Source organism: Euphorbia lathyris, chromosome 6, assembly GCF_963576675.1.
Source record: "Euphorbia lathyris chromosome 6, ddEupLath1.1, whole genome shotgun sequence".
Classification (NCBI taxonomy): domain Eukaryota; kingdom Viridiplantae; phylum Streptophyta; class Magnoliopsida; order Malpighiales; family Euphorbiaceae; genus Euphorbia; species Euphorbia lathyris.
In genome coordinates, this window is record NC_088915.1 from 16,776,318 (window position 1) to 16,795,577 (window position 19,260).

Consider the following 19,260-nt stretch of genomic DNA (forward strand, 5'->3'; position numbering starts at 1 on the left):
AGGTAAGAAGCTTTATTGGAGGTTTGTACTTCCTTGCCTCCGTTGGACGTTCAGGACTGGAGGATTGCTGATGTTGTGGATTCTGAGGGTGAGTGGATTTGGGATAAATTTGATTCATACCTCGGTCTGGAATCGCTCCTTTCTATTAGAGGGGTTCACATTAGTAATCAAAAATTGAGGATCAGGATTGTTACTGTTGGGCGCTGACAAACAATGGGGCCTATTCGTGTAAATCTGCTTTTCAGGCATTATATCAGGGTTTGGATTCTTCTTCCCCAGGGATGTGGAAGACGATTTGGGGCTTAAAAGTACCATACCGCATTAGGAGCTTCCTGTGGCTTGGGGCTAGGAATAGGTTGCTTACTAACTCGGATAGAAAAAGGAGGCACCTGGTGGATTCTGGAGCTTGTGGCAGATGCAGAGGGTTTGAGGAGACGTTGTGCCATGCTCTCAGGGATTGTGAGAAAAGTTTAGAGGTTTGGAGAAGAATTCTCCCTAGGGATGTGCTTCCTTCCTTTTTAGCCCATTCTGATAATAATTGGTTTGTTGATGGTATTAATGGGATTCTTCTGCCTGGGAATCAAGGTGTTCTTCTTTTTGTGGCGGTGTGCCATCAGATTTGGAGATGGTGGAACGAGGAGATCTTTGGAGGAGGAGTGGTTTCTATGCCAAATGTCCTTGATTTCTTTTCTAAGAAGATTAGTACCTGGGTTGAGAGTTTTGGTGAGGACCCCTTAGCTAGGGTGGTTCAGAGGAAGGAGGTCAATCTTTTAGGCTGGTGTAGGCCGAGTGAAGGTGTGGTTAAGCTCAACACTGATGGTTCTTGTCTGAGAGACGGGAGAATTGCTGCATGAGGGTCCTTAGAGACGATGGAGGCATGTGGGTTTCTGGCTTCTCTCAGAATTTGAGTATTGGTTCTTCCTTTTCTACAAAATTTGGGGGATTCTCTCTGGCCTGAAGTTGGCTAAGGATCTAGGGGTGAAGAAGCTTCTGGTTGAGTCGGATAACCAAGAAGCGGTTAAAATGATTTCTGAGGGCAAGTTTGTTTGCCGGAATAGCTTGAATATTATTAAAGGCATTAAAAGGATTGGGTCCTCCTTTTATAAGTGAGTCTATTAAGTTTGTTCATATTTATAGGGAGCAGAACCGCGTCGCGGACCGTCTTGCAATGGAAGGGCACTATGGTTTGTTGGGTCTTTCTACCTTTTCTTCTCCACCGGGCTTCATTTCTTCTTTGATCTTGAAGGATGTGGTGGGGGTCAGTTTTCCTAGGCTGATCCCGGGTTGAGTTGTTTTGTTTGTTTGTTTTTTTTCTTTCTTTTCCTACCAAAAAAAAAATTAAAATAAATAAAGTCTCTAAATTTTTTCACTTTTAATGGTTTAATAAAAAAAATCATTCTATCAAATATTAACATCAAATGAGATGAAAATATGTAAATAACTCTCACTTAATTTGTTACTCTCTCTAATTTCAGTTTATGCGGCTTTTTTTTCTTTTATGTTTTTAGGTTTAAAAACAATGATAAAATTTTATTACTTGTTTTCCAAAACATTATAGCCAGAAGTTTTATTAGGGACATTTTGCCTATTTTTATCCGTTTAATTGTTCTTTAACACATTTTTAAATGGAGATTTGATATAGAACTAAACAATTTAACGGAATCAAAACTGAGGGATCATAATACACGTACATCTCCCTCTCCGCAGTTAATCTTTTCAACTCACCATTGACTCGTCGTCTCCCTCACAATAAAAATTAGAATTCTTTTATCATTTTTATTTTTATTTACTAATGGTTAGAAACTGAAATAAAAGGTTAACCGACCGAAATAATTGGTTAACCGATTAGTGGTTAACCGAATTTAATGGACTAGTATATGGTTAGTGTTTTTTAAAACCCGATTAAATGGTTAACCGACCGAATTAACGTTAATGGACTGGTTAACCGACCACGCGCACCCCTAATATAAACCATAAATTTTAGACTCTAAAATGTAAATGCTCAACTCTAAATAATAATTCTTCAAACTCTAAGAAAATACGATATAGTATTAAATTATGGGATAAGGTACCAAAATAGGTTTATGGTTTTTCACGTACAAAATAGCACAAATATAGACTTAATGTTTAAAAAATTATACCAATTTAGGCATCGATAACAGAACGTAACACGTCATTCATATTACTCCGTTAAATTTTGATTTCTCTCTCCACGTATAATTGACAGAACTTAACGGAATAATATGAATAACGTGTCAGGTTCCGTTATCGAGGTTAAACGTATATTAATGTTGTTTTGTACGTGGAACCTAAATTGATACTTCCGCAAAAACTATAATCCTATTTTAATACCTTATCCCTTAAATTATTGGTCCGACATATCATATCATGTCATTTGATATTAAAATCTCTCTTGATAAGGATCTATTGGGGCAAAGTGCAGAATGTTTTGTGGCTACATCAATAGAAATTACTAGTCTTAATAGCCACCAATTTCATATCTAATTACGAATTACTACTCTTAATATCCACAAATTTCATATCTAATTACTATTGGAAGTTATTTAATCCATGATCTTATTTTATTTATGAAAAAACACCATACACTTGTTAGTTTTTTTCACTTTAACCATTATTAACCATTATTAACCATACATTGAAATTATTTCTTTTTTTTTTTTGTCTTTTTTTTTTCTCTCTCTATTCTATCTTCTTATCTTAGCCTCCTAACTTTGTCTTTATTTTGAACATTTTCATTTCTCCATATTTTTTCAGTTAGCTGTGTTTTGTCATTTATTGTAGCACAGATCTTGAGTTTTGGTTGGGGGCACACCTAATTGTGCTTCTAATCCCTAACTAACCTCAAGATCTGTGTTTGTTTTCTTCCCTCTTCAAAGATTTGATTTTTATTTTTAATTTACCCAAAAAGTTGTGATCTTTTTGTGTTTTTTTAAGAGATTTGGGTCTCTGAATCTAGACTTGTTTTCCCCCATTAATTTTTATTTATTTTTTGTGGGTATTTTCCAGGTGTCAGAGACCCATATCAAGATCTGAAAATACCCCACTCTCCACCATCTTCCTATTGGCCTATTTCATCATCTGGGTTCATCCAATTCAAACTTCTCCCCCAATTTTGTTCCCTTTCCTCCTCTCCTTTTAGGACAGCTGTTTATACTTGTCTGTGTACCACAAGTTTGGATATTTTCTGTGTTTCAGCTATTACTGTTTGCTGTTGTTCGGGTCACGAAAAGGCGAGGAGGCCCAATATTTAGGGTTTGGTGGGCTTTCTCTTAAAGCAGATAAGAACCCATTTCATGAAAGGGAATTTATTTAATAAATTTTGAAGAAAGATCCCACCTTTTTTTAAGTTGAAGTGTAGTTTTGTTCTTGTTTATAAGGTGGGTTTTGTTGTTGAACAAGTTAGAAAGAACAATTGGGTATTCCTCTTCTTCTTTCTTCTTAGCTTTATTTCCATAATTGGTTCCTTTTCTTTCATCTTTCTTCCATTTATGCCAAACTTGAAGTTGACCCATAAATAGAAATACCCATTTCTTTAAACTAGTTTATTTTTTATTAAAAAGAAAAAGAAAAATGCTTCTTTACTTCTTCATTACTTGTTTCTCCTTCATCTTTTTAAAGTCCTTATCTCTCAACCCACTTCCTCCATGGGCAAGTGAGGTTAGATTATTAGTACCATTCTGGTTTTGCCCTTACCCTAATTTCAATTTTGGGTCAATTAGAAATACCCTTTTGAATCTCACTTCAAAAATGTCCTTAAAGAAGGTAGCTTTATCTTCTTGTGAGGCAAAATTAGAAAACCCAGTAAATGATTTTGAAGAAGGGAAGATGTCAATTTTGGATTTACCAGAATTGGCTTTGGAATGCATACTTGAAAAGTTACCTCCAGAAGGGCTATGTAATATGGGGGTTGTGTGTTCTTCTTTGAGAGAAAGGTGTATGAGTGATCATTTATGGGAGAGGCATATGAAGCAGAAATGGGGGAAAATTATAGGTCCAGCTGCTTATAGAGAGTGGCAATTTCATAAGCTTTCAAGTAAACATTTGGGGGTTTATAATAAACAAGGTAGACCAAATGGTTTAATGAAGCTTTTGTCTATTGTTTGGCCTCTTCCTTGGATGAAATCAAAAGATGATCATGGTAATGACAACATTAATGTTGTCAAACAGAAGAGTTGTTTGCTTGTTGATTCTATTATGTCTTGGTTTCTTGCTCTTGAAACTGGCAAGTTTTGGTTCCCTGCTCAGGTCTATAACCGCGAGGTAACGGTCCTAATCTTAATCTTAATCCTAATCCTAATTTAATTTTAATTGCTTTCGTTTCACTATATACTATGTTCCATCCGTTTCCGAGTGTCTAAACTCTCGGAAACCGAAATTTTATATTCGTATCATGTTTCTATGTTTCTGTAATTTAAAAAGTTTGGAAATTTGTTTTTTTTGGTAATCGTGTTTTTAAAAAGAGACGACATAGTATCAAATGAGCTAATCGGTTCATTACGTGTGAATTACACACATTAAAACTACTATCTCTTTTGAGGTTTTAGAATGAACTTTCTGTTTTCTTGATTTATTCTGAGGGTCTGAAAGTCTCGGACAAGGAACTTTTATATTTTTAGTACGTTTCTGCAATTTAAGAAAATTGAAAATTTGTTTCCTACATTTTGAAATTTTGTTTTTTCATAATTGTATTTTTAGAAGAGACGACATATTATCGAATCAGCTAATCAATCCACTATGCGTGAATCATACACATTAGAACTACTATCTCTTTGACGTTCTAGAATGTACTTTTTTATTTTCTTAATTTAATTGCTTTCATTTCATTATATACTATGTTCCATCCGTTTCCAAATCCTTCGGAAACTTAAATTTTATATTTGGTATCATGTTTCTTTAATAAGAAAACAAAAAAAAAATCGTGCAATTTAAAAATTTCGGCAATTTAAATTCATATTTTTTTATTAGATTATCTTTTTCGAGTTTTTAGAACGATTTTTTTCCTTTCCTATTAATAATTTTAAAATTTATAAATATATCTTTATACTTTTATAATTTACATGTTTTTCAGCATTTTTATTTCCTATATTTTTTTTAAATATAATTTTGGAAGATTTATTTATGTTTTTATATCGGTTTTATCTCTGTGCAATATAAATGATAAATAATATTTGATATGCTTAATTATTTTGTATCGCAGAATGGTCATGTTGGGTTTATGTTGTCATGTTATGATGCCGAACTTAGCTATGAGCCTAAAACGGATACATTTCAAGCCAGGTAAATAAATACATTACGAGAGTTTCTAGAATACTTCTCAAGTATATATTCCGAATTTTGATGTCTTTTATTGAATGTTGTTTGTGCAATTTTAGGTATCCTCCACATGGAAGAAGAGCAATTGCTATAGAAAATGGAATTCCATGGGATAGGCTTAGAGCTCCACCAGTTGATACATCTCCTCATGATCTCCATATCTCTGATTGCTTGAATGATTTAAGACCTGGTGATCATATTGAAATTCAATGGAGAAGAAACAAAGAATTCCCATATGGTTTGTTCTTTACTACCTTTATTCTTTTCTGATTAATCGGTTCGAGATTGTTTGATACTTTTTTTTTATGTGGTTTCACTATTAGTTAGTGTTTGGTCTAAATACATTTCTCGAGATACGAATTTCCATCATTTCTACATAATATATTGCATAAACTATTAGTCGAACTCGAGGTTACTAATTGATAACATATGTGAAAAATATCACTGAAGAATCCGGTTCAACACTTCTCGAAGGTTTTTGTAAGATAGGGATTGACCGGATTCTGTTAAACATCATGCATTGTTTAATTGGATAGCTATATGCCTCCTTATATGTGTGAGGCAGTCATTTACATAGTTTTTAAAGTGACGTTGACCTTTGTTTACAGATTCCTACCTTTTGAGAAAGTAGGACTCTACATGGTCCAATACTACATAAATATTGTCCACATTGGTTGTTGGGCCGCACGGACAGACATCTATTCTCACCTTACTAAGATGCTCCAATTACTCTCTCTCCATTTCCAATATGAGATTCAGTTCATTCATGCCCCTGTCAGCTATTAATATGAAGTGGACCTTTAACTATCAGCTTGAGTTTTTAGCTAAAAACGGTTTCATGAGATGGTATCAGAGCCAGTGTGACCAAGTGGTCCTGGGTGCGATTCCTGGCAGTCCCATTTGTTGAGTTATTACAGGACATGGTAATATGGACCTGTGTTGTCATGCTTCAAGCCCAAATGTGCTTTCGCGTGTGGGGGTATGTTAGCTATTAACATGAAGTGGACCTTTAACTATCAGGTTGAGCTTTTAGCTAAAAACGGTTTCATGACAGCCCCATTATCATTTCTTAGGGCCCTTTCTCGCTTAGACTTTCTATCCCGACACCACCAACTCCAGACTAGGCCAATAAGAGTATAGTGCCCTAACAAACCGACTGTTTAGGAAAAAATTCTTAAAAAAGGCAAGATTGTGTCTATTTAGAAGATAATTACATATGTTAAAGATTCCTAATTAGAATAGAACTAAGATATCTGGGTTTAATCTAAAAGGATCACACTTCTAGAAGGACGAACTGAATATCTATCCCGATTAATGACTATTTAAGTCGAATCTCCGTATCTGAATCTGAATCTCTAATATTCACTTTCTTTATCACTAATTTTATGAAAATGGATACAAGAAGAGTTGTTTAACTTCAATTTAATCCTTTTCTCATATTCAACATTAATCATAGCATTATGTGACCATAAAAATAAAATAAAAAAAGAGATGGAGACAAAGTAATGATTTTAAAATAGGTGAAGTCTAAATTCTGTTTTCAAATTTTGTTTGGTGTGTGTCAGCAAGAATGAGAGAGGACCAAATTGCATAATTAAGCTAATATTACTTTTGACTTTTGCTACTGAACATGTCTATATATATTGATTAAAATAAGTAAATATGGATTTGCAGGATGGTGGTATGGTGTTGTAGGTCACTTGGAGTCATGTGATGGGAATGAAAATTATTGCCTTTGTCATAAAAGTGGTTAGTTCTTCTTTTCCTTTCCTTTAATTGCACTCCTAATCACTTAAATTATGACACAAAAAAAATCATCGGAATAATGATATGACAGCGGCATATAACATGACAGTCCAGTTTTGATCACATACATTTTAATGATCATGTAGTATTTGATCATTTACTATTAAATCTCGACTTATTATATATGTTTTTTATTTACTTAATTCAAATGCTTTGAAATTATCACTTGCCAGACTGAAAATATTTTTTTAGCTATCACTTAACATTATTAGATGTGGTTGCCATATGAGTGTCGTGTTATACGTGATTGTCATATCACTTAATGTGAACTTCAACTCCAACTTCAACTGTCATGTGAACTTTCAAAAGTTCCTTATTATCAGTCTATTTGAAATTTTCTTTTTGACACATGACAACGCAATCTTCTATTTTCTACATCCAACAAATTCTACTGAGAAATAATGGGTTATTGAATTAGACAATAATAGAGGGTTTCTTTAGAACTTTTGAAATTTCAGGACAGTTGAAGTTTTGAGTGAAGTAGAAAAGTAACAAATGTTTTAGAAATTTTTAAAACTTATTCTAAACTTCTATATAATATATTCTTTAATAAATAGTAAAAATTGAACTAAAAGTAGAAAATGTCTATATAATTGGACATTGAAATAAAAATATTGGCTATCAAAATTGGATGGATGAATAAACTCCAAATAAATTAATGAGAATGGTCCACAAAAATGTGGATGAGGTATTGGGAAAGTTGAGTGAGATAGAAAGGGATATTATTGAAGAGAAAATATGGTTTATAGGGTAAAGTGAATATAAGTTAGTGTTAAGTGGACCACTAGCACTAATAAATAATAATAATAAGTTATGAATGGTCCCTAAAGATGTCATAACTTCCACCAACATCCTGATAAGCTTTGTCTAATCACTACATACAACATTTTCATTTTATACCCCAACTACTTTATGTCCCTTTTTTGTTTGCTAAGTTGCTTTCTTTTTCTTCATTTGTGGGCTCTCCTACATTCCCTTCTTATTATTGCATTCCTCTTAAGTTCATTCTCACTTTCTAATAATAGTTCTTTTATAACTTCTCATAATACATCCTTAATCTTGAAGTTATCCAAAAACTGCAACGGCCCATGAATTTCAAAATTTTACATTTAATTTTCTTAACTTGTTTATTTGGAAAAATAACCCCTCAAATGTCATGTAACAGCGCATGATTAGAATTTCAAAATGTTACAAATAACCTCCTATTATCACGCGATGCCACGTGGCATTTGATAGGTTATTTGTTTGAAATGAACAAGTTAAGGAAGTTAGTTGTAACATTTTGAAGTTTAGAGGTCAAATGCAGTTTTTGGACAACTTAAGGAGTTGGAGATGTATTAAGCCTATTTATTAATTAGGTTTTAATTTAAGGTACACTTGAGTAGATAAGTCTATGTGCTAGTTTGTTTCCATTTTCTGCACTGTTTTTTGCCTTTTAAGTCTAAACATGAGAAAAAAGTGTTTGTTAAAAATTCAAAACAGATCTGTAACAGCAACAACAAACAGCAACAGTTGAAATAAACATGTCCTATATATGTTTATGGATTGGTTGAGTTGGGTTTATTCGGGTTTCAAAGTAGTTATTTTGTCCAAATCGAGCTCAGTTTATGCTATATTTACATTGAGTTTAGGCTATTGGACTAAGAGAACCGATTCTCAAGTCCAACTTAGTCCACTTATATATATATATATATATATATATATAGAAACAATTATGAATAATAAAAATATAGCACATTAAAATGGCACGATTAACTTTTTAGATTGGATTTTGACAAATTGAAATGTATATAACTTTAAGTAAATTAAAAAAACGAGCAGAATTATGTGTTGTGAGCAAATTCAAAGGGTCAATAGATAACTTTAAACAATAAAAAGTAATAATTTTAAACAAGTTTAAAGGGTTAATAATACATTCTATAAGATTAGGGCACCAATGGACTTTTTAAACAAGTTCAAGATCTTGATCTTTTAAAGCTAAATTTAATTATTAAATAATCCAAAACAATGGATTAAACCCTTTTTCCAAATCTCAAGACACAATTTTATTATTTTAAGTAAATGAAAAGACAATGGCAAAATTAGAAAAATATAAAAAGGACACATTAATAGAGCAGAATCGTGTTGCTGATCGCTTGGCGACGGCGGGCCATGAAGGGACGTTAGGCGTTACTACCCTTCCTGTTTCCCCTAGTTTCATCTCTCATCTTCTCTTAGAAGATAGGATTGGGGTTAGCTTCCCTAGGCTAATTCCTGGGTAGTTTGTTGTTATTCGTTTTTCTTTTCCTTTTCTACCAATAGAACCTGAATTTTACTAAAAATAAATAAATAAATATAATTTTACTAAACATAGATTGAAATTATTTTAATAAATAAGAAATTATAAGTCATGATATCATCTCCTTTCCTTATCAATATAACCATTTAATTTTACAAATAAAACAGCACCACTTGATAACCCACTACTCAAATGTCATGTTACATCACCAAAATAAACCATCCCTTTCCCTTCTATGGACAACTCCATTTTTAATATATAAAATTTTTATAACTTTTAAATTTCTCAAACCAAAAGTCTAATTTCCTCAATTCTCCTGTTTCGCCATTAGTTGTTAGTTGATTACCATTTTTAATTAGTTGATTTGATTAGTGGATTGTGTGAACTTGTTTGGTAAAATTTAACCGATTGTTAATAGCTGTTTGTGTAAAATAACAAATAAGGATATGGTAAAATATTTGTTTGGAATTAAACATTATTAATTAGGGGTAAAAATGTCAATAAAAAGATATGAAGCAATAAGCTAATTGAAAAAGCTCATAAAATGAGCTTTCTGGACCTAATAAGCTCTTTCAAATCTCTCTTTACCAAACATCACTATTAATTATGTATTATGATATGTATAACACATCAATTTTAATTTTAATGTAGGAAGTCCTCCATTTGAATTAGACTACCCGATTTCTCGAATAATCTTTTAATGAATTAGACTACCCGATTTCTCGAATAATATTTTGATGACGTGACATTTTGACAGAGATCGTAGTGTTGGAGTTCCATCAATACAGTAGAGGATCAAGGTGGAGATGTACAATGATAAATAGGAAAAATCATAGAGAAGAAGGGAATGAAGCAGATGGATTTTATGGAGGAATTAGAAAACTTTACATGAATGATCATATTTCCAGGTGGAAGCAACTTTGGCCTACTCAATTTTTGGAATAATTTTAATTTAATTCCTCTATTGTCACTTTACACTTTTTGTTTTATATAAAAATCAAGTTGTAAAAATAGGGCTATGTGATTCAGCTACATCCATCCATCCAGAGGATTAATTAATTATCATCTTGTTTAGTTTGGTAGTTTTAGTATATTTATAGAATCAGGATGATTTTATGTAAAACATTTCATTTCTTGCATATGATATGATATGATGTTCAATAGTTAATTACTATATATATATATATATATATATATATATATATATATATATATATATATATATATATATTTATTAGAACATTCAATTCTTGTCACAATTTAATTCATTTTTTTTGGTTTAGAAATCGAATCTGAAATGTCTTCTCACAAATGAAATTTATGTTGTAAACTGAGTTACAACTCATAGATTTTGTCGGTGTAATTTTTTGTTTATTTTGAATGGTAATTTTAAATAAGGGTATTTCATCTAAATATTACAAAACAACGTACGTATTTCTAAATACTAAGAAGGAAATTCATCTCGTATTTCTAAATACGAAATGTGTCAATAATATCTTAAATATTATAAATGTTTAAGAAGGAAATTCATCTCGTATTTCTTGCATAATATATAATACAACTCTTGATAAATTGTAAAGAAGCAATATTAGAAAGTTGCTCACTTCATTCCAACTTTGATCTCTGTATTTTGATAATATTCTACATTTTTCAACCTGTTTCGATTTCGAATAAAAAAATTAAACACAATTTCAAATAAAATCCAGTTAAAAAAGCTCGCAAATAAAAATATAGGAAGAACAAAGAAATTGTAAAAATGAATCCACCAACTTCTTCAATATCAGAATTATGATACTAATGAACTGCACAATCAAAACAATTCTTAGAAGAAATCAAAGATAATTTGCAAATGATAATAAAAGAAGAAATTGAATTCTGATTCCAACTACAGAAAAACAACAACAACCAATGTCAATCAACAATGACATGACAGTTAGATTTTATGTAACACTCTGGTCCAATACCATGTAGATATTGCCCGCTTTGGCGCAATTCCAATACATTGGACCTCATGACTTTAAAACGCGTCTGCATGTATTCGATTCACACCTTACTAATAAGCCCAATCACTCCCTCTCCATTTCCGATGTGGGATTCAATTCATTCCTGCCCCCCCATCACCATCCCTTAGGGTCGCTCCTTGCTCAGGTCTTCTACCCCGGCGCCACCCACTCCGGACTGGGTCGTTACAGGCCCACCAACTTCCGTCTGGTTCGTCCCCGAACCACACATCGTACGTGGAGAGTCGGCTCTGATACCAATTGTAACACCTTGATCTAATACCATGTACATATTGTCCGCTTTGGCCCAAATCCAACACATTGGGCCTCACGGCTTTAAAACGCGTCTACATGTGTTGGATTCCCATCTTACTAATAAGCCCCAATCACTCCCTCTCCATTTCCGATGTGAGATTCAGTTCATTCCTGCCCCCTTCGCCATCCCTTAGGGCCGCTCCTTGCTTAGGCCTTCTACCCCGTCCCCGAACCACACATCGGAAGTGGAGAGGGAGTGATTGAGACTTATTAGTAAGATGGGAATCCAATACATGTAGACGCGTTTTAAAGCCGTGAGGTCCAAGGTGTTGGATTTGAGACAAAGTAGACAATATCTAAATGGTATTGGAGCAGAGTGTTACATTTTACATTCACCTAAAGACAAGAAACAATATACTAATGGAGTGTTCTCTCTGCATCACATGTGTTAAGAAAAAACCATTCACGAATACTACAACAATGAAATAAGTAAAAAAATCTTTATTTCAACAAATGACTGAATAGGCCATCTCGAGCTTGTCTCCTTTAGCCTTTATTTTTTACGTTTTTTCAACGGTGAAAATCCTTTGAAATTGTGAAATGTGGTGTCATCATCTAAGTGGAAGGATCATTACTGTCCCCGTCCACAGTAAAGAAAATCAATATGGTGGTTACAAGCAGCTTAAATTATCATTAAGTGAATTAATTTCGAGATTGAATTCTTCTCTGCTAGAATTAATTTCACTCCTCCGGCAACTTATTTTAATTCTTCTTGTTAAGTTTGAAACTACCGAGATAAAAAAAAAGCAAGCCTCTTCTTGTTCGTAGTTTTGTAGTGCTAACATTTTGCATTCGGTGGAGCTTGATTAGCGTGTTATTGTATCCTGTGAAACGATCATCTATAGGGACAAATTTTGTCTTACGAAAACTGTTTCGTGTAGGCTTCAACTATTCCTTACTCGTTTTATATTCTTGTTATAAGGTTGAAAAGTACTTTGTAACTTTTATTTCTTTTTGTAATACATTTTATCTACAATATCCTTTTCTTATTGGGAAAATTACAAAACTGGGTCAAATGGGAGGTCCATTTACATATTTAACCCATTTACTCAACCTACTATATATCTAGACTGATTTTGTGTGACTTTCCTATAATACCCTCAATATTTACGCGCGGCTCGCCCCATCCCATCTGACTTCGCATATTCGACCATATGCGAAGCATGCGAAGCTAATGTTTGGATTTACTTAATGAATTTAGTTCGCATATGCGAAGCCTGCGAAGCTGAAGTTTGTTTTACTTGATGAATTTAGTTCGCATATACGAATGCTGGATATGATTTGAAGCTAATTCGCGAAGTGGTATATAACAAAAAATGGCAAACAACAACGGATTCGAACATTAAAATCATAACATTATCAAAATTTACAACAAGATTGCCACAATAACAACATTCAAATCATAACATTATCAAAATTTACAACAAGATTGCCACAATGAACTCTACTAACTAATCATTTCAAAGTGAACCTAACTAATCCGGTACCAATCTTGAAACGAATGAGTAATCTTGGTGTGCACCATGAGACACATCCATCCCAAAAGGTCTGGACGTGTCCCACGGTGCACACCAAGATTACTCATCCGATTTAAAATTGGTACCGGATTAAGTTAGGTTCACTTTGAAGATTGGCACCATGGGATGGACGTGTCCCATGGTGCACCCCAAGATTGACACAACCTCTCCTAACCAACCACTTTAGGAGTGAATGTGTCAATGTTGGGGAAGTTCATCCCTATACAGGAAGGAAAATCATCTCCCCTGCAGCCTAGTACGCCGCCTTCCAGAAAGGGATGTTACGTATTCAACCATCTACAGAAAAAATTAATCGTGTTAGACAGGGAAAAAGACGATTTTGGCTTCGCGAAATGAAGATTAGCGAAGCATGCGAATGTAAATGTGCAGGGGAAGAGGTGATTTTACTTCGCATATCGATGCTTTCGCGAAGTCTGCGAGGTCAGAAACGTGACTATCTACGTCGCATATCGATGCTTTCGCGAAGTCTGCGAGGTCTGAAACGTGAGGATCTATTCGCAGACTTCGCGAACTAATCGATTCGCGAGGTAGATCCATACGTTTCAGACTCTTTCTCTTCGCATGTCTTCACGAAATCATCGATTAACGAAGTAGATCGTCACTTTCCAGGCTCGTTCTCTTCGCAAAGCTTAGCGAAACCATCGATTGCGAAGTGAATTCATGAAAAAACGCAGAAAAAAAACAGATACTTATATTTTTCGCCCCTTTCACCCCCAAAAGCGACAATAACAATACACTACAACAAATGAGATTTTTAGTGGCAATAATTTTGTGGGGAAAATAAATTTGCCACTAAATACAAACAATTTGTGGCGGACACATAGTTTGCCACAATTGATCTTTTTTAGTGGCTAATTCGTTATTTGCCACATATGGTAATGTAATTAGTGGCTGATTTAAAAAATTGCCACTTATAATATAAGATATTGCGGAAAATTTTGATTTTTTCCATAAAATAAGGTACTTTTATGGCAAATTGATATTGCCCCCATAGTATAAAATGAAAAAATAATGAGTGTACATTATATAATTTATTATTTGTGAGTGGTTTTTCATTTTTTCTGACTTTGACCAAAAATTCCGGCCATTAATTCAATATTCTAAAAAACTACTACTTAAATTTAAAGAAAAACAAAAAAAAAACACTCATTAAATCTTCTTTTGGTTTAGGCACAGTATATCAATAATTGAGGCAAAAAGTTCCCTCCAAGAATTTTAGGTTTCCGCCAAAAATCAACACCAAAATTTGATTTTGGCTTTCCCTCGAAAAATCATTCAGAAATCCGAGAAGAAGTTAGGGTTTCCCTTGACCTGTTCATTCTGATTTTAATTTTCACTCAAACCTCATTCCATAATCACTCTAGCCCAGAAGAAATTGAAACTGAAACCTAGAAATCCTTAAGCCGTCGAACGCCTGCAATCGGATCGTCAAAGGTACCTCCTATCTCTTCTTCTTTTCTTCAAAGGGACCAAATTTGGACAATAATCACTCTAGCCCAGAAGAAATTGAAACTGAAACCTAGAAATCCTTAAGCCGTCGAACGCCTGGAATCGGACCGTCAAAGGTACCTCCTATCTCTTCTTCTTTTCTTCAAAAGGACCAAATTTGGACAAAAATCGTCCCCATCTAGGTTTTGGTTTTTATTTAAACTAATACATACTCTTTTTCTCGAAGATGGTTGAATTCTTCTTCAAATCCCCAAAACCGCTCAAAAGAGCTTTTGGTTGGAGACTGCAGCTAAATGGTGAGCTTTCCTTTATGCATTTGATGATATATTCACATTTTTATGTTTTACATAGAAATTGTAATATGCCTAGTTGTACAAATTAAACAATAATAGCATATGGTTTAGTTTTACCCTTGCTGTATGTTCAAATCATATTTCTGTTCTCATCAAGGGTTTCAACATTGCTCAATTTCTTCAAGTGAAACATATTTGCTAGATTTGGTTCAATGCATAACAGAGCATTGTCACTTCGATTCCTTAGTACTTCAGGTGTTTTAAAATTTCTTTTACTACTTCTTCAGATTTGCTTATTCCTGTATAGTGAAGAACGTTTCATCTTCTTACATCAATGATTTGACAACATTCTGCATCCTTCATGATCCTGCATCCTTCTTTCTTTGACTAATTGTTTCCACCTGAGACCTACCCAGAAAAAGACCATCTAAACAAAAATCTCATCCCCAAATCATCGTTCACCTTGTGATTGCTCGACTTGTCTACTGGTTTTCTTTCTCTGAAATCATGTCTCCAACCTCAAAGTAGCCACCAATAACTTCAACTCCAACTAATTTGGTCTTTGAAGGAGTTGGGGAGGAATCCAATCTTGTCTACAGATCGTTGGGTAATAGTTGATTGGTCTCTTAAGGTTTATTGAACTAATTAGGTAATAGTTGATTTATATTTAGATCTGAATTCCTGTACTCTTTGTTTATTGAAGTTCTGTGCTATTTATTTATTGAAGTTTTGTGCTCTTTGTTTATTTGGGTTCCTTATCTGATGGGCTTCATTTTATCTGCATTTTATTAATCTCTAACTTTGAATTACTCTGATTGAAATTTTTGTCATTTTAAGGTAATAACTTGAAATGCTGAAGATATCTCTTTTATGTAAGTACCCAATCATTTAGGTTAATCAGTTCTCATGTATATGTTAACTGCATTCCTTATAACATTAATTATATATGTTGATTGAAACTGATTTGGGGTTCTTTGATGCTTTTAACACTATTTATTTTGTAAATTTTAATCAATGTTGGGTAATTCTTCTCAATTAAAGAGCGAGAACTCGTGAAAAGAAAAAAAATTGGGATAAGTACCAAAATAGACCTATAGCTTTTGGGGAAGTATCAATTTAGGCTCCACGTACAAAATAGCACCAATATAGGCTTAACGTTTGAAAAATCGTACCAATTTAGGCCTCAATAACGGAACGAGACACACGTCATTGATATTCCTTCGTTAAGTTCAATGGCGTGTCTCGTTCCGTTATTGAGATCTAAATTGGTACCCTTTTTCAAACCTTAAGCCTATATTGGTGTTATTTTGTACGTGGAGCCTAAATTGATACTTCCCCAAAAAACTATAGACCTATTCTGGTACCTTATCTCAAAAAAATTAGAACATCCAAAGTTAGCACATGTCAGGTGGGTTAAGATACTAAAACTGGTTTGACAAGTATGAGCCATGACTTGGGAGCTTCTTACCAAGCTTGTCCTACTTTAGGAAGTGCCATTGGACAAGTCCGATTGTAATGTGTGAATGGGATTTGACACTCCAATTCTTTCCTGCATTTTTGTTGATGTTTCAATTAATTGAAAATCACTCCATTTGATTGCTTGTATTAATTGAAATGGCATAATCATTTCCTATTATAGGCATGATATTCGTGAGATCAGAGGCAGCAGTAGAAATTCCTTCAAGTCCCTTTCATGTTGAGTATGCTTGAATTTAATGGATGCTTTCATTGTCAACATTTGTTTGATTTGTATGTATTCTAGTGCATTTTCATTTGTTCATTAGAATAACTAACCTTCTGCACAAATTAGTGTCCATGTTAGCCTAAGTTTTCTCTAGTTTTGTTTAGCAACTTCAATCATTTCACTGCCTAAGTTCTTATACTTTCTCTAGTTTCTAGATGTGTTCATTGTTGCTGTCAAACCAAAGTCACCAGCTAAACATCTGCGGGATGGATTTGAATTCGATGATGATGAACTGGTATAGTTGAATAAATAATCTGCTGTTTGTTTTAAATGTGTTATAGATATTGAATATTTCTTCTCAAGCAATTTTGTTTGAGTCTCAAAAGTTTCAGCTGCCACAGTCAACAAGTAGGTGGAAGAGGAGATTTTACTTTTTCCTGCATGATAAATTGAAACTTCATGGTAAGCGTTTAGCGGATATGTTGTGACATTCTAAAACTAGGATCTGCTTATCAATTAATCCTTTTAATTCAATGTAGATTTCCTTTTGGTGGCACTTTTCTCTCTCAGTCTAAAGGCATGGATTGTTATTATTATGTGGTTCATTTTGGCACCTGTTGAACATAGATGGGACCTTGGACCTTTATATGTAAGTTGCTTTGTTATTTGTTTCTATTGTCTTTGGTTTGTTCAATTTCTCCAACCTATAAAAGAACTATCATTTATGTATCGAGTAACAATTGTGGTTGATTTGTATTTTAAATTACGAGACATAACATTATCTAGTTATCATGCTCAGCAGACCAAATCCGTTATATTGTTGCGTTGCATTATCTACTGCATCACTTACAACTTGTCTGTCAAAAATTTACTTAAATCCATGTTTCTTAATTTCCTCTTACCATGTCATATACAGATACTGGCTACAGGATTCTCACTAATCTTCTTTAATCTTGGACGGCATCAAGCTGGTGATGCCAGGTATTATACTATTTTTAATTGACTGTGCTAATACTTGTTTAAATTGACACACCTTATCATTGAAGAAAAATTATATTTTGTAAGATAAGACATAAATTAGTGCATTATCAAAATGAGAATTTTTTTATTACTTATATTCTTTTTCCTCCTTTCAAGGGTTGAAGCAGGGAAATTGAGTCTAGTACATGAATTCTGTCCATTGTCATTATTGTTGAAACGAAGATCTAATCTGATTCAAAAACCATTGCCTGTCGCATGGAATAAATTTATTTTGTTGCTATTATTCCTAATTTTATTGGGGTTTTGTTTTGTTTCTTGTCGCCGAAATCTTGGCAGCTGATCATGATTTTCCGTAATGATGTTTTGATAAAGTGTTGAATGTCTGTCATGTCTTTCTAACAATGCTTGAAACACTAGTAAGCTCAGCAATGAGCATAATTTGCCTGCATTTTTTGAATATTTTTTTTTGTCTAAATGCAGCGCGTATTCAATCTTCAATGAAGACTTCAGAGAGCTTCTGGGGACCCTAAATGCAGATTGTCTAGATAGGGACATTCGAGCTGGTCAGTTTTGAAGCTTTCTGTTGTGATTAGTAAAAGGTATAGTGTTAAAATTTGTATCCACCCAATCTCCTCTATGTCATGCCTTTCATTTTTGTGCTTTTCATCCCTCTGTACATTTTGTTTTGCCCTTCTGTATTTTAGCAATAAAATTCTCTATTTTTTCGAACCTAGTTTAGTCGTTAATTAGCGTATAAAATTGGAATAACGTACAAAAATACCATTATCAAGAGTAATATTAATTGTTAACACAACAAATGGTACAATTGAGGGGTTTAAAATTGGTAATCTGAGCCAATTTCAAACATTATTAAGGGAGTTCTCTTCTGAATTATAAAACTGGTGGCTAGCTTTGCAAATTATCTTTAGTTCTAAACTTTAAAGTAATGTTCTAAACTTTCCCTAGGTCTTCAAGTATTCATATCAGAAACTAATTTCTTTTCCCGTTTTAAGCCAATGATTTTTAGTTAAAATTAAAAAATCACATTTTCCCCCACTAAAATAAATGGCTACCTCGTACATGTAATTATTGAATTGAATAACAAATAATTTCTTTTCCTTGTTGCTTTCTCACTCTCAATTTCACTTTATTTTTTTTTATCATCCCCTTATGATTATTGCATGTTGTTAACCCCATTTTTGCAAAGCCCCGTCACTTGTTAATTTAATTTCTTTGATCATCTATGAAGAGGAAGCACTTAGATATTTCTAAGCATTCCTTTGAAATTCACTCTGTGCTCTGTTGAATTTTTTTTCTTCTTTTCTTATTTTTGTTCTTATGATTCTCTAAGACCTTTTTTTCAGTTTTTGGTCTATATAGATAATGCCACATATATGTTCTTGAATTGAATTTTTCTATTTTATCCCCATAAATATTGCCTAGGGATCCTCTAGAGTTGGTGGAGTTGTAATCATCTCAACCATTAATTGCAAAATGAATGGATGAGATTTAATTGATCAATAAATGACTAATTAAATATTAAAATTTATCAATTAAATCTCATCCATTAATTTTGCAATTA

At 33.3% G+C, this 19,260-nt stretch overlaps 2 protein-coding genes across 2 annotated transcripts; both read left to right on the forward strand.

Moving 5' to 3' along the window:
- Window positions 1–2,760: 2,760 nt before the first annotated feature.
- LOC136232973 (F-box protein At2g26850) lies at window positions 2,761–10,586 on the forward strand. The gene is made up of 5 exons (XM_066022466.1): window positions 2,761–4,281; window positions 5,219–5,298; window positions 5,394–5,572; window positions 7,009–7,083; window positions 10,176–10,586. The coding sequence occupies exons 1-5, from the start codon at window positions 3,592–3,594 to the stop codon at window positions 10,361–10,363; spliced, it is 1,212 nt and encodes a 403-aa protein (XP_065878538.1). The 5' UTR covers window positions 2,761–3,591; the 3' UTR covers window positions 10,364–10,586.
- Window positions 10,587–16,414: 5,828 nt separating this feature from the next.
- LOC136233602 (uncharacterized) lies at window positions 16,415–18,252 on the forward strand. The gene is made up of 7 exons (XM_066023333.1): window positions 16,415–16,421; window positions 16,653–16,708; window positions 16,906–16,992; window positions 17,075–17,159; window positions 17,237–17,346; window positions 17,614–17,678; window positions 18,159–18,252. Exons 1-7 carry the CDS (start codon window positions 16,415–16,417, stop codon window positions 18,250–18,252), a joined length of 504 nt encoding a protein of 167 aa, XP_065879405.1.
- The last annotated feature ends 1,008 nt before the right edge of the window (window positions 18,253–19,260 follow it).

Excerpts from the sequence above, each read along its gene's own strand:
- LOC136232973 (XM_066022466.1), top strand. The coding sequence starts at position 3,592 with ATGCTTCTTTACTTCTTCATTACTTGTTTCTCCTTCATCTTTTTAAAG. Across the intron at positions 5,573-7,008 it reads AAACAAAGAATTCCCATATG|GATGGTGGTATGGTGTTGTA; the intron begins GTTTGTTCTTTA and ends ATGGATTTGCAG. Across the intron at positions 7,084-10,175 it reads TTGCCTTTGTCATAAAAGTG|AGATCGTAGTGTTGGAGTTC; the intron begins GTTAGTTCTTCT and ends ACATTTTGACAG.
- LOC136233602 (XM_066023333.1), top strand. Across the intron at positions 16,709-16,905 it reads TTCCTTCAAGTCCCTTTCAT|TTTCTAGATGTGTTCATTGT; the intron begins GTTGAGTATGCT and ends TACTTTCTCTAG. Across the intron at positions 16,993-17,074 it reads AATTCGATGATGATGAACTG|TCTCAAAAGTTTCAGCTGCC; the intron begins GTATAGTTGAAT and ends ATTTTGTTTGAG.